The sequence below is a fragment of the Mizuhopecten yessoensis genome, unplaced genomic scaffold, assembly GCF_002113885.1.
Source record: "Mizuhopecten yessoensis strain PY_sf001 unplaced genomic scaffold, ASM211388v2 scaffold11125, whole genome shotgun sequence".
Classification (NCBI taxonomy): domain Eukaryota; kingdom Metazoa; phylum Mollusca; class Bivalvia; order Pectinida; family Pectinidae; genus Mizuhopecten; species Mizuhopecten yessoensis.
The window spans coordinates 118,482-132,521 of record NW_018408892.1 but is presented as its reverse complement, the minus strand read 5'-3'; the positions used below and the strand labels follow the sequence as shown (position 1 = coordinate 132,521).

General features: G+C 34.6%; 1 protein-coding gene across 1 annotated transcript in view; it reads right to left on the bottom strand.

Annotated features, from left to right (window-relative positions):
• The window catches only part of LOC110466228 (PCTP-like protein), a 19,965-nt gene extending 14,914 nt beyond the window's left edge, over positions 1–5,051 (bottom strand). Inside the window, exons 1-2 of the mRNA XM_021522615.1 lie at positions 4,809–5,051; positions 502–649 (exon numbers count right to left, since the gene is read on the bottom strand). Of these exons, the coding sequence (XP_021378290.1) occupies positions 502–649; positions 4,809–4,964 (304 nt within the window). The 5' untranslated portion in view covers positions 4,965–5,051. The remainder of the gene's footprint in view (positions 1–501; positions 650–4,808) is intronic.
• Positions 5,052–14,040: the final 8,989 nt, after the last annotated feature.

Here is a 14,040-nt window from a genome sequence, read left to right as displayed (position 1 = left end):
ATATATACCAGCTGTAGGTAGATCAGTGACTACTACAGGTATATATATATCTACACCCATGTAATTATACCTGTCTATATCTACCCTGACTATATCTACATATATACCAGCTGTAGGTAGATCATTGAATTATCTAGCTCTACTACAATTTGTTGTATCATTTGGCTACAATTTAAATTGATTTTCCATATTAGACATTAAAAGGGCCCTGGTGGCATGTTAGGTCACTGACCCTTAAATTAAATCCCTTACAAATTACCTTAATTCCCCCCCCNATATATCTAGGAAACTTTGGCCAGGTGATGAGCTAAAATGTTATCAAATGACTGGAGTTTTTCTTCATATCAACATACCTTGTATGTTTATGACATCTAAAACGACAATATGTTACAAACATGTATCCACAAAACATCCTGTTATCAACCTTGCGATCAAGAAAAATGTTCATAATCTTGTGATAAACTTCCTCTTGTAATTCGAATAATTGAACAGATCACTCACTTGCATAGTATCCTATATCATTGTTTGGATTGAGAGCACAGATCTCGTAGCCCTCCAGCATGGACATATCCCAGGTCTTCCTGTAGTGGGGGTCATGTAATACATCGTATAGGACCTCTGCTTTCACGTCGGTGAATAACGTCCGTACCTAGAAGATGACAAATTAATCATTTATTGTAGATCTATATATATATATATATGTATTTCCTGGATGTGCAATTAAGTGCAATAAACCTGGCTAAACCGTCACCATAAAGTGAAACCTGCCCAATTAGAAATACCATCATGTGTATACAGGGTGTCATATATATATATATGCATAAACTTGAGGTCAGGTACTATAAATACATGTACCATATAAATATTTCTGCACCTTTAATAAAACTTAATTAATTAATCTGACACCAATTGTATAATGGTTTTGTATTATATCATGAGGACATTTGAAAGTCAATTTGTCTCATGTATTGTAACTTTTGAGAGTAAAATGTTATTTTTTTCTGTTTATTTCAAATATTCATCATGATCAGCCATTGGTTTTGTTAAACCAATTTCTTTTTAATTCTTCTCAGAAGATATTATAAGACAACTTAACCCTTCACCACTGTAGACCATGATGGACTCATCTAGATCAATGCACAGTCGAGTCTACTAAAGTTACATAGGGGTGAAAGGGTTAACAAGATGTAAACTTAAGAAAAATGTCCATGATTTGTTAATCTGAGCATGTGATTATACCAGCAGACAGCTGTAGGAAGAACCGAGTAATTACATAATCAGACAGTAACGACCACAAGTACTGCTTCCAACATCCCCAATCACTTTCGCATTATATTTTAATTAGTCCACACACTGTTATCCGTCTGTTGACTGAGGTAGGGCTATATTACTGCTGACTGTATCTGGGAAAATCCTGGAAATTGAGAGCAGTGGGCCATTTCAGCAATTTTTAGTCAATATGAAAATGAAAAGGGGCCATTTTATATAAAATTCAAAGAAACTTGGAACATGGAAGGGTCAATTCCAGTTTTGAGGGGACAATAGCCCCATGGCCCGCTCCAGGATTATCCCCGTAATATATCATGTACCTCCATTGACCTGACATCATGTCCAAAGTTGCTCAGTATGGGCATGACAACATTTGCAGTGGTCTCTAAGACGGTGGCGACGAGTTCTATTCATGGATGTGCCCCCATATCTACTGTACGTTTCATATACGTCATGATCTCTTTGGAGGTGAAAACATCGTGGGGTGGGGTGGGATATCGGGCAATTGCAAGTTCAAAGCTGATATACACGTAGACTTTAACAATTCATTGGATTGGTTTCTTTTCTTTTGTCATAACTTTATTGCAACGATTATGAAAGAAATACTGAAGTACCATATTTCAGAAAATTGAAAAAGAATTAATAAGTGACTTAGATCTGGATAAAAATGTCCCCTGACAATTTAAAGACTCGCTAGGCCAGTTCAAGACATGAACTGCACTTAATGTTTTGCTATCATTATACATATATTCTATAATATCCAATGAACATATTGACATTAAATTTAAATACCAAGTTCAATTTATTTTACTTGTCATTACAAAGTCATTGATATCAGACAGAGGGCATTCATGAATTCGAAACCTGGTGGGACTATACGTTTCTCATCAATAGCCGTTCAATAACTAGGACTATTTAAATATAATGGGAGTGTTTTAATATAAATACATATGAATAAGGACAGAAATAGATTTATCTATCAGTCGTATGTAGCCTGAGAAGTTGAGAACAGCTGTACTAAAATAATAACACCATTTTAGTTAGTGTTAGCTATAGCTGTACAGGTATATATACGCGTAGCACAGGGAGAAAAATATTGCAATAATCATAACATGTACTTGCAATCCAATTTAGTTATAAATAGACAGATCTAGAACTCCCAAGAATCTCCAAATATCTCATGTGCACATCTTGTATGTCAATTTTGAGTGGTCTCCCAGTCATTGACACTTATGAATATGAAAAATCAAAGCTTAGTTCACGTGTACAAGTAAAAGAAAGAAAAAAAGGAAATCTGTATATATATATCCTCTTGCTATTCATATAATCACTCACAACATACTGTACATGTCAGTCATTAAAACAGTGTATACTCCAATCCAGCTGCTAGAATATTGAACTAAACTAACAAACATTTACCCATGAAGATTCTGTAAAATTCTGTTCAATGACAGGGATAAGTTGTGACAACTAATTTAAAGTGCAGAAGTTAGGATCATCACACTAAGCATATGTTCATTAGACTTTCCATTATAATAATAACTCAATATGTGCAATATTTTCTACTAAAAATCATGTATTTTCACCATTTTCCTCAATTTTCCCCCACATGGAACCCCCCCCCTGGAAATTTGGAAACCCCCCAGATAGGTCTCTGGATCCGCCACTGTCACAGGAGAAAGATATAAACCTGAGACCCTCCAAACTCTAGGGGGGCGCTCTACCAAATTAGATTGAGCTACCTGGTCACGGAAGATCGAACAAAGTCCAGTTCCACTACATTCCTCCCTCCTTTTCTAAGTCTTCGCCCTCGAAGACATAATAATTTACAACCCAGATTTGGGTATCCCCATGCAAAGCATGTCCCCAGTGCTTGAAACAAGGGTTGGCAAGCTCGCTAATATCGTAACATGAGAAAGAAATATGCAACAGCCAGACCGAATTCAAACATGGGACCCTTAGTACAGGCTCTAGATGAAGCTCTACCCGGTCACCGACGATCTACCCAGTCCAGTTCTGCTATGCACATAGGGAGATATTAGCCAGGTGACATAGGACTAGTAGTTACCTTTTAGTGACTTTATATCCACCTTAGATTTCTTTACCTCTTATTATAATGTAGCCCAATCTAGGTCCTCATTAAAAAAAAATATATTCCAATTTGGGAAAGACATAGATCTGAATTTGAGCTGGATGAGCATGATCAGCCTGTAGTCATAACTGGGCACTCATGCATGGCCATTGTGGTGTTCAATTTGGCATACACAGCAAACACAGTTAAATATCATTATAATTGTGGTTACAGGTAGAGGTTGATAATTTCAAAATTTTATCCTGCCAAAATGCATCTTTATGGGTTGTGATTAATTTCTAGCAATTGTCAGAAAGAAAAAAAACTCTTTCATGGGGTCAAGTAGAATGTATTATTATATATATATATATATATAGTCTTAGTTTGGTGTTCTTTCATAATTAATTTTTCATCATATTGACCTGGATATAATAATTTGAGGTTCTTATATATACCACTATATATCACAACCTAGTTCGTAGGTCATCTCAAAGCAGTTCACAAATTATTATCCGTGGTTATAGAGCTTTTGCAATTAGCCAATATCTTTCTCAACTCCATGCGGAGCATACAGCCAGTGCTGCCATTATGGTACTCACAGCTAGCATTCAACACTTCTAGCACTGCCCAAACATGTACTCATTTACAGCTGAGAAGAATGGAGCAAGCGGAGTAAAGTATCTTGCTCAATGATACAACACAGTGCTGTGCTGTGACTTGAACCCGCAACCCTTCGGTTAAAGAGGCAGCAATGCCTGCTTCCAACCCTAAGGTTTTACCTGATTTTAAAAATTCTGATTGATTATATTACAAAATTAATATTGTTGCATAGGTTTAGTATCTGATGTTTATTTTGACCAATAATATGCCTGTTTGACCCTTAGGTCATATTAATTACTTCAATCCATGGTAACGGTTTGCCGATGTGACTCCATTTGGGTTTATTGATACTTGACTCACGACTTAGCCTGTCACCCCTTGGTAACTTTAGTAGACTCTACCATACATTCATTTGGATGAGTCAATTACGGTCTACAGTGGTGAAAGGGTTAGTACATCACTCTAAGGGTGTCTGAGAATTCCACGTTTTCATATAGCAGTGTGCTTTGACCCCACACCAGACATCTATCTGTCAAAATGTCTGATGTCGGGGCCAGAGGATACTCGGACTAGGATATATGTCACATGCTATATAACTGTATAATGGAAGATATATATATAAGTGAGCATCACAGTATATACAAAGTCCTAATTTGAATACACTGTGACGCACATTTCATGTATTTGTTCCTCCATTATAGCATGTGACATGTCCCTGTGTAATTTACGCTACGTACACAATTCATAACCTAGTCAATCATTTTACAGCTAAACTTAAACGGTAAGATCTCCTTAAGGGTTTGTCTCTAGGTTACATCTTTTAACCAGTAATTTCAAAATTACTGTTAAAATATCTAAAGTTGGTTACCTTGATAATCTTGCAGTCAGACACATCATTATTTTTAGTCCACACACACGTGTTATTTTTGTTATATTCTTGTTTCCATCCATCTTTTTCGTCGCACAATGTGTTTAGTCTCTTAAAGTCAGCATCTTCTGCTACTCTTACTTCACCGACCTGCATGTTGAGTCGTATTTCCTGGCTGTATGATGTCGTTATAGTTAGCAATGCAAAGTAAACAACCTTCGCTCAAAACCGCCACACGGTGACTTGTCACTTGAAGCCGGAAGTAGGTCTAAGCTATTTATCGTAAATCAAAAACAGAACAGAATGCTGAAACCCCTTTACATTCATTGTCTCAATGAACTAAGATACAATTACAATTTATCACAAATGAGTCTTTTATAGTATATATTATTATATACAGAAGTCTTGATAATATATTAACTTTTATATTTTGCGACAACATTTGTAGTAAATACATTTTTCGCAATACAAGAAAATCTACAAGAAACGAAAAGCGACACACAAAGTCTGTGATGAAAGTACCAATATGTTTGAAAGATATCTTAAAAAATAAAGATATTAAATAGCCTACCAACGTTACATCAAATGTAAACAATTTATGGCATAATCATCAAACTGATGGAGCCCTCGTATAAAGAAGAAGAAAAAATGAACATTATACAAGTCAAATCTATAACAAGGTAATCTAAACCCGTTTTATATATATCAATTAATGAATTTAACTAACCATTTATTCTTGTGACATTTTGATTCAGTACGCATTTTACGTTCCGGGCTAGTTACACGGTAAAACAAATGAATTTGATTTATTTTCAAAGTGTTGTTGTCAAGCTATTTCGAAACCGATTATGACGAAATCAAAAGAGAGCTAGCAAGGTTGTAAATATAGCACCAGCAAAACCAATTCCTAACATGTGTTTCTTGTTTCTTGGGCCATTTTTTCTTCTACTCTTTTTGAAATATGTTTTACGGCACGGCCGTTGGTGAGGGCGGAGTTAGGTTGTAAATGTTCAAGCATTGAGTGATATGTTAAATTACTAAATCAGACCAGAGACGTATATAAGTTATATACGTCTCTGATCAGACCTACATGTATATAGCTATATAGTGTATATTACAGTTAAGTTTCCTTTCTTGATTGTAGTGTACTGTAGCAGTGGCTAATCCAGAGAAATTTCAGGCAATATGTTTTGGCAAAAAGAATAGTAACACTATCCAGGGACAGTATATATACGTCCATGCACTATCAAATCTTTTAATATTGAAAGCCTTGAGACTATTTGTGAAGACAGTGTGAAATTTTTAGGTGTGGATATTGACTTTCTTCTTAAATTTGATGTACATATATCTCGCCTTTGCAGAAATGCAGCTAAACAACTTGCTGTTTTAAAAAGACTGGGAAACAATCTTACAAAGAAAGGAAAAATTACCATTTTTAAGACTTTTATTCTATCAAATTTTAACTATTGTCCACTTGCCTGGCACTTTTGTACATTGACAAATACTCGAAAAATGGAAAAAGTTCAGGAACGAGCACTTCGTTTTATTGAAAATTATTGTTTCCCCAGTCATTGATATTCTTATAAAACACAAACTTGATTTTTTACATGTAAAACGTATGAAAGATATGACCGGGCCTCTGAGGTTTTTAAAATTTTAAATGAAATTTCTCCATCAATTTTACAAAATCTTGTTCCCTCGGGTAAAGATTCCAAAGGTGAACACCTCCACATATGGTAAGAGATCTTTCCGATTTGCTGCTTCCCAGGTGTGGAACAGCCTACCAAATGAACTTCGATTAGCTGAAAACTATAAGTCGTTTCGTGGGCTGCTCCGCACCTGGAACAAAAATGTCTGCTCATGTGCTATCTGCACACACCATATAGTGTGAGTTGTCCCCCTTTGGAATATACCTACATGTTTTATACTACAACTATTTATTTTCACTGCTGCTTGTGTTATTTAATTTAATATACTTCAGTAATATACTTATTATATAATTGATATTTATTTTAGATTTGAGCTCCATTAATTAAAATTTCATTACTTTTTACATGTGTGATACCATATGCTCTACTGTATAATTTTAGCATATCTAATTTGAATTGTTGTCCTGTTTTTATATTTATTCATAAGTACTGTGATCCTTGTTAAATTTTATATATGTTTTGTCGCAAGAATAGCACTACAGTGCTAATGTTATTATGTTTCATGTATATGCGACGTTAAATAAAGCTTCTTGAATCTTAAATCTTGAACATAAAGCCCACTCAAAACAAAATGTAATTCTTAAAATGCATGAGTGTATAATGCATTTGTTTTAAGTAATTATGATTATATAAAAATTGTTTACCTTGAAAACCTCCGGATTCAGTTTGTCTTGACTTGGAGTTTGATGGAAGATTGATAAAACTTGTATCGCTATGCCTGTTGGAAATGTCGACGACTCAGAATGAAATGCATGTCAACATAATGAAAGATCGCAGTTGGTATGCTGAGGGAGTAAGAAACCAATTGAATAAACTGCATTTGTACATTTACGTAAAATAGGTTATTATCAACAAGTTAACCCACAAAATTACCATGCTTCCTTTACAGGTTGTTCTTGTTGTTATAACATGAATAAGTAGTTGATATATGCTCCACATTTTAAAAATTGACAAAATGATAGGATATGCTTCTATTTAGCTGATTTCACGATGAAAATATTTATATATATATGAATTTTATCTAAAATTTATTACAAAATAACGCAAGAATGTTTTTTGACCAAGACTGGTTAAACATTGTCTTAGGTTCTTGAGAAGTCATACATGTTAAAAGTTTACTAACACAAAAATAAAGAAATGGATGACAAACTTTGATCAGGAATTTCCCTTGTTCAGACGAGTTAAAACGTGCAGTCAGCGACTGGCATGTCACCCACCGCACTTATATATATAAACACTCACCGCACTTGTATATATACACACTCACCGCACTTATATATATACACCCACCGCACTTTTATATATACACACCCACCGCACTTATATATATACACATTCACCGCACTTATGTATATACACACCCACCGCACTTGTATATACACACACTCACCGCACTTATATATATATACACCCACCGCACTTTTATATATACATACCCACCGCACTTATATATATACACACTCACCGCACTTATATATATACACACTCAACACACTTATATATATACACACTCACCGCACATATATATATACACACACTCACCGCAATTATATATATACACACACACCGCACTTATATATATATACACATGTACACCCACCGCCCTTATATATACACACACTCACCGCACTTATATATATACACACCCACCGTACTTATATATATATATACACCCACCGGACTTATATATATATATATACACCCACCGCATTTATATATATACACCCACCGCACTTATATGTATACACACCCACCGCACTTATATATATAAACACTCACCGCACTTGTATATATACACACTCACCGCACTTATATATATATACACCCACCGCACTTTTATATATACACACCCACCGCACTTATATATATACACACTCACCGCACTTATGTATATACACACCCACCGCACTTGTATATACACACACTCACCGCACTTATATATATATACACCCACCGCACTTTTATATATACATACCCACCGCACTTATATATATACACACTCACCGCACTTATATATATACACACCCACCGCACTTATATATATACACACTCAACACACTTATATATATACACACTCAACGCACATATATATATACACACACTCACCGCAATTATATATATACACACACACCGCACTTATATATATATACACATGTACACCCACCGCCCTTATATATACACACACTCACCGCACTTATATATATACACACCCACCGTACTTATATATATATATACACCCACCGGACTTATATATATATATATACACCCACCGCATTTATATATATACACCCACCGCACTTATATGTATACACACCCACCGCACTTATATATATAAACACTCACCGCACTTGTATATATACACACTCACCGCACTTATATATATATACACCCACCGCACTTTTATATATACACACCCACCGCACTTATATATATACACACTCACCGCACTTATGTATATACACACCCACCGCACTTGTATATACACACACTCACCGCACTTATATATATATACACCCACCGCACTTTTATATATACATACCCACCGCACTTATATATATACACACTCACCGCACTTATATATATACACACCCACCGCACTTATATATATACACACTCACCGCACTTATATATATACACACCCACCGCACTTATATATCTATATATACACCCACCGCACTTATATATATATATACACACCCACCGCATTTATATATATATACCCACCGCACTTATATGTATACACACCCACCGCACTTATATATATATACACACACACCGCACTTGTATGTATACACACTCACCGCACTTATATATATACACACCCACCGCACTTATATATATATATACACACCCACCGCACTTATATATATACAAAATGGAATTTGCTACATGTATTTTCTTACGTAGTTACAAATTAATCTCGCTTGAAGTCCCAATTTTCATTGAAATTGGAGTCAGTATCATTTATGGCTTCTTCAAATTGAATTGCCTGTTTTACTTCTATGTCACTAGCGACAGACAAATACATGAAATAATACCATTTATTTGACAGCACATCATTAGGATGCACTCCATCATACAAATCTTTGTATGATGTCTTCATATTTTTTTTTTTTGATGTATTGTTTTTTCTACCACGCTTCTTTGTGGAACATAACAAAAGGTCGCGATCCCATCTCACAGGTGGGGTAAAAGCAAGTAATGCAGAGTTAATAGTTTTCAAATCTTCCTCTAAATGTTTTTGCTGTAGTTATCTTTCCTCTTCTGAATACATAGAATGCTGCAGTTTTCTTTTAAATGTATTGAAATCACGAAATTTTTCATGAGAAACGGATAGAATACATGTGAATTTCCCAAAAATATTTTCAAGTGACTGAAAATAATTTGAAATACCTCTAAATTTAGAAATGATAGTCTGCACACTTACTGTAGATCTAACATACTCTATCTCAGTTCCACCGGAATGAGTAACTTTATTTGTTAAATTACAAATGCCTGCGGCAAGGACAATCCAAATTGTGCGCAGTTTATCAGAATATGTGATGTTGTAGATTTTTTGGCTGACAAGATGTTTGATATCTTGAAGTTTTCCACCTGGGCGTAAGACGACATGACATTTATGTGAGAATGCGAAAGGTTCATTAGACTCTAAATAACTATTTAACTTTGCACCTCTTGAATCCATTGCAAAAATCAAGTGCCGCATATTCTACAAAGACAATGAAATAAACATATTAGGATAGATATTGTAAGTCATGTATAATAGTTAAGTTATCTGATATCCACGAAAAGATATACATATATATATATATATATGGGGCAAAGAAGTAATTCCAACAGTGTGGACAAGTTTAGGTTGTCAAATTTTCGGAGCGATCCGCTCCTTTCTCAAGACACAGTGAAACAGAACAGTTACATGTACATATACAATATATTACAAGAAGATAGAACTGATATACTGTAATTGAAAATATAGCTATTATATAAAAAAAAAAAAAAAAAAAAAAAAAAAAAAACCACACACACACCACAATAGTCCCCTCGGCTAAATACAGCCGAAGGCAGCAATTAAGCTGAGAACATCGCGGACAAGGAACACTCGCTCTCCCAAGAATTTCGGTTCGATCCCCAGCGGTGGTGGAAAAAAGAGAGTGATGTCTGATGGTGTGTTCCCTGAACGCATACATATTGAGAACAATAGGTAGAAACATCAAAGGGAGGGTAATTATAGTTTGTATCATATATGTTACCTGATATATTTTACCTATAGATCTACCTGTGATTATTACAGGTAAAAAGTTTGTATCATATATGTACTATATTTTACCTGTAGATCTACCTGTGACAGCCCCAACAGTTGATCTTCATCATCATTTTTATTTGATAAATCCATACTTAATATCAATATATTATTTATATAAAATACCAATAGAACAGTGAAAGACATAATATATTTTTAAAGATATTAAATAATGAAACTTAGTCAGTACATTACAAAGTTGTTGAGCTCAAAGCTACTTACTAATATAGAGCAGTTATTTACATAGATACAATACGGTCATCTGCCTTATGCTGATATCAGCATATTAAATAAAAGAATAATGACAAATCATTTCTCATACATCTCAGTGTGAAACTTGTAACAATACATATATCATAAATAAACAGCACTAGTGATAATCATCCGAGATTAAAGCACACAGTTATAAACTCACAGCACTGTCCATTTTGTTCTATTCAACAGAGATCTATGTAAATTCAGCCTAAGTGAATAAGCTTGGATGCTGTGTCTACGTAGGTCATGATGTAGCAATGTCCTGGGTTGTGGTTGGTAGCTTTGGTGTTAGCTTGCGTCTAGCTCTGTACAGTTGAGATTTCAAAGTGTTGAAGGTGGGTATCTTCTCCACAACGGCTCTTGTCTCATCATCCCATTCGTCGTCGCGCAGTTTATAGAGTTCCTCATTGTAGATGGTAGGAATTGGTCTAATTTCTTGCTGGCAGCGGTCAGTAATGGAGTTCATGATCTCCTTGGCAACGATGCTGGCTTGATCTCCCGGGTCTGTAGCTTGGGCTCCATTAATACAGTTCACTACTTTTTTAACTGATCTCAGAGAAGTGAACAGTTTTTAAATTAATACATTTCATTTGCAACATAACTTTTGAACCAGTAACTTTAACAAATTATTTTGATAGAAAATGATAAAATAAATGAAATTTAAATCGCAATAATGTATTGTTATCGGAATGAAAAAAAGATAATAAGAGCATTAAACCTATATAATAAATGTACGTCTTCATATACATTTTAATTTCATCTAAAAAATCATAACATAACAATCTGAAATTTCTTTCACATGTACAGGAAATTGAAAAACACAGGTAAAAACACAGGTAAAAACACAGGTAAATCAAACTAACTTTAACGAAATAGGCTATAATCACTATGAAAACATATCTCCTGATATGTGTTTTTAAAATGCATGCGTTCAGGGATACAGCTTGTCTGATAGGGTTAGTTGTTATCCCTCCGATGGCACGGTGGTTTTCCCCTGTGAGTTTCCTCCACCACGAGAAAACCATTTGTTCACTTTGCGGCGTCGTAATGAAAGCTCTACAGAGCTTATGTTTGCTGTTGACAATTGTATACGACGTTAAATAAAGATTATTTATTTATTTATTATTTATTATTATTTATAACGCTGCGTATATGTATATATCTTTACGAATAAGCCCTTTGGATAACTTCAAACCTAACTTCAATGATTCATTAAATATTGTATCCAGAGAGAATTTATGCATAGTATTTTACAATAAATTTTGTGCTTTTTGTGTGTAAAAAAAATATTTGTTCAATGCTATAAAAACTGGATTTATATGAAGTTTCTATTAAAAATAAGAAGAATATGCGAAATCACAATTTTTGTCATTTTTCAATACCCATCATTGCAGCCAAGAGAGTCAATAGATCTATATATATATATATTGTGGATGAATACATTTGTTTCAGCAACTTACTGACTATATGGTGTATGTCTCTGCTTTATGTATAGTTTTAGCAATAGAGAAAATGTCTTGTTTCCTCAATTTGAAATTGAATCAGTTCAGCACATAAAACTGTATAGATTTTTTTTTAAATCGTGCAGATTTGTAAAAGAGCAGATTTTCTTTTATGAATAAAAAAAAAAAGCTGTGAGATAAAATTCAAAAATGAAAATGTTTCTGTACAGTATGGATTCAATTTTTTTCTTCTGTTTTTTTCGTGCAAAATATCAATTAAAAATTTCTTATGAAAATACTTGTATGTTTTTTTTTATCCTATCATTTTGCGACACTGTGATAAACACCCTTTTTGTTGACAACCAGCACGTTGTTTTGTTGATATTCCGTTTTCTAAATATATACCCCTGCAATCTCTGCCCAGAGTTGTCGTAGGGAGTGCAAGGACCGTAACTCTGCGTGATAGTCTCGTTCAACCAGACTCTTGTTGTCTGCGCAAGCGTCTGATTGAACGAGACTACACTGCCGATACAATAATTTTTCGACCATTCAGGACTAGAGCAATGTAGCCAGTAACATTATTTCAAGAGAATTTACATCTTTAACCGGAAAGTATTAAATATTTAAGTATCTTATAGTTAGATATCAGTTTTAAATCTGACAAAAATGTACCGTTTGTTCGAGATTCGGCAAACGAGAACTTGTTTCGAGATCAATATGGCGGACACTACAGCGCGTGCGACTGGCGGCCATGTTAAGACACGTTTATTTTTATTTTTCTTACATACGTGTTACCTATAGGGAGAGCTTCGCTCTCGCGGGCCCTTCGGGCCCTTGAGAGAGCTCCGCCCTCTATATTTAAGAAGATTGCTAGCACTCCATAAAAATACTCCAATCTTATAATAGGCAACAGCCTATTGATGGTGGTGATCCAACACTACACAAAAAAACTTGCCCAAAAACTTGAACCTCAAACCTCAAACCTCACAAACTTGGGAATTGCCTGTGTGCGTTACCGCCACAGTGCAAGGTAAGTCTTACATTGAATTTTAAATAATATAAAACAAACTTTTACTTCTATTTAACAAGTTATTAAATAAAGTACTGTGGTTTTATAATCTATTGCATTGGAATTATATTGCCGTCAACTATCTGAGGCTATAAGTTAAATTAGGGTAAACGTGGTCAGGTATTATAACATCATGTCATAGGGTTAAAATTAGGGTGTATAATGTTATGTAAGTTTCTGAAATAAAACTTTACGCGTGTCCGTATATGTACTCTTAGACATTGTATTTTTATTTCAGGGAAATGTCTCCGTTCATGGTGTGAGTGTGCATATGTCTTTGGGTTATTGTATCTATATATTCGCACAAGAAGAAACCCACACATATACTCGTGTGACATATAAATTCCTCATAACAGACAAATGTGTATTGAGTGTGATGATCCTACACTGTCTTGAAAAACTTGCCCAAAATCTTTAACCTCCGAATGTTGGACGCCGGGGTGACTACATTATCCCC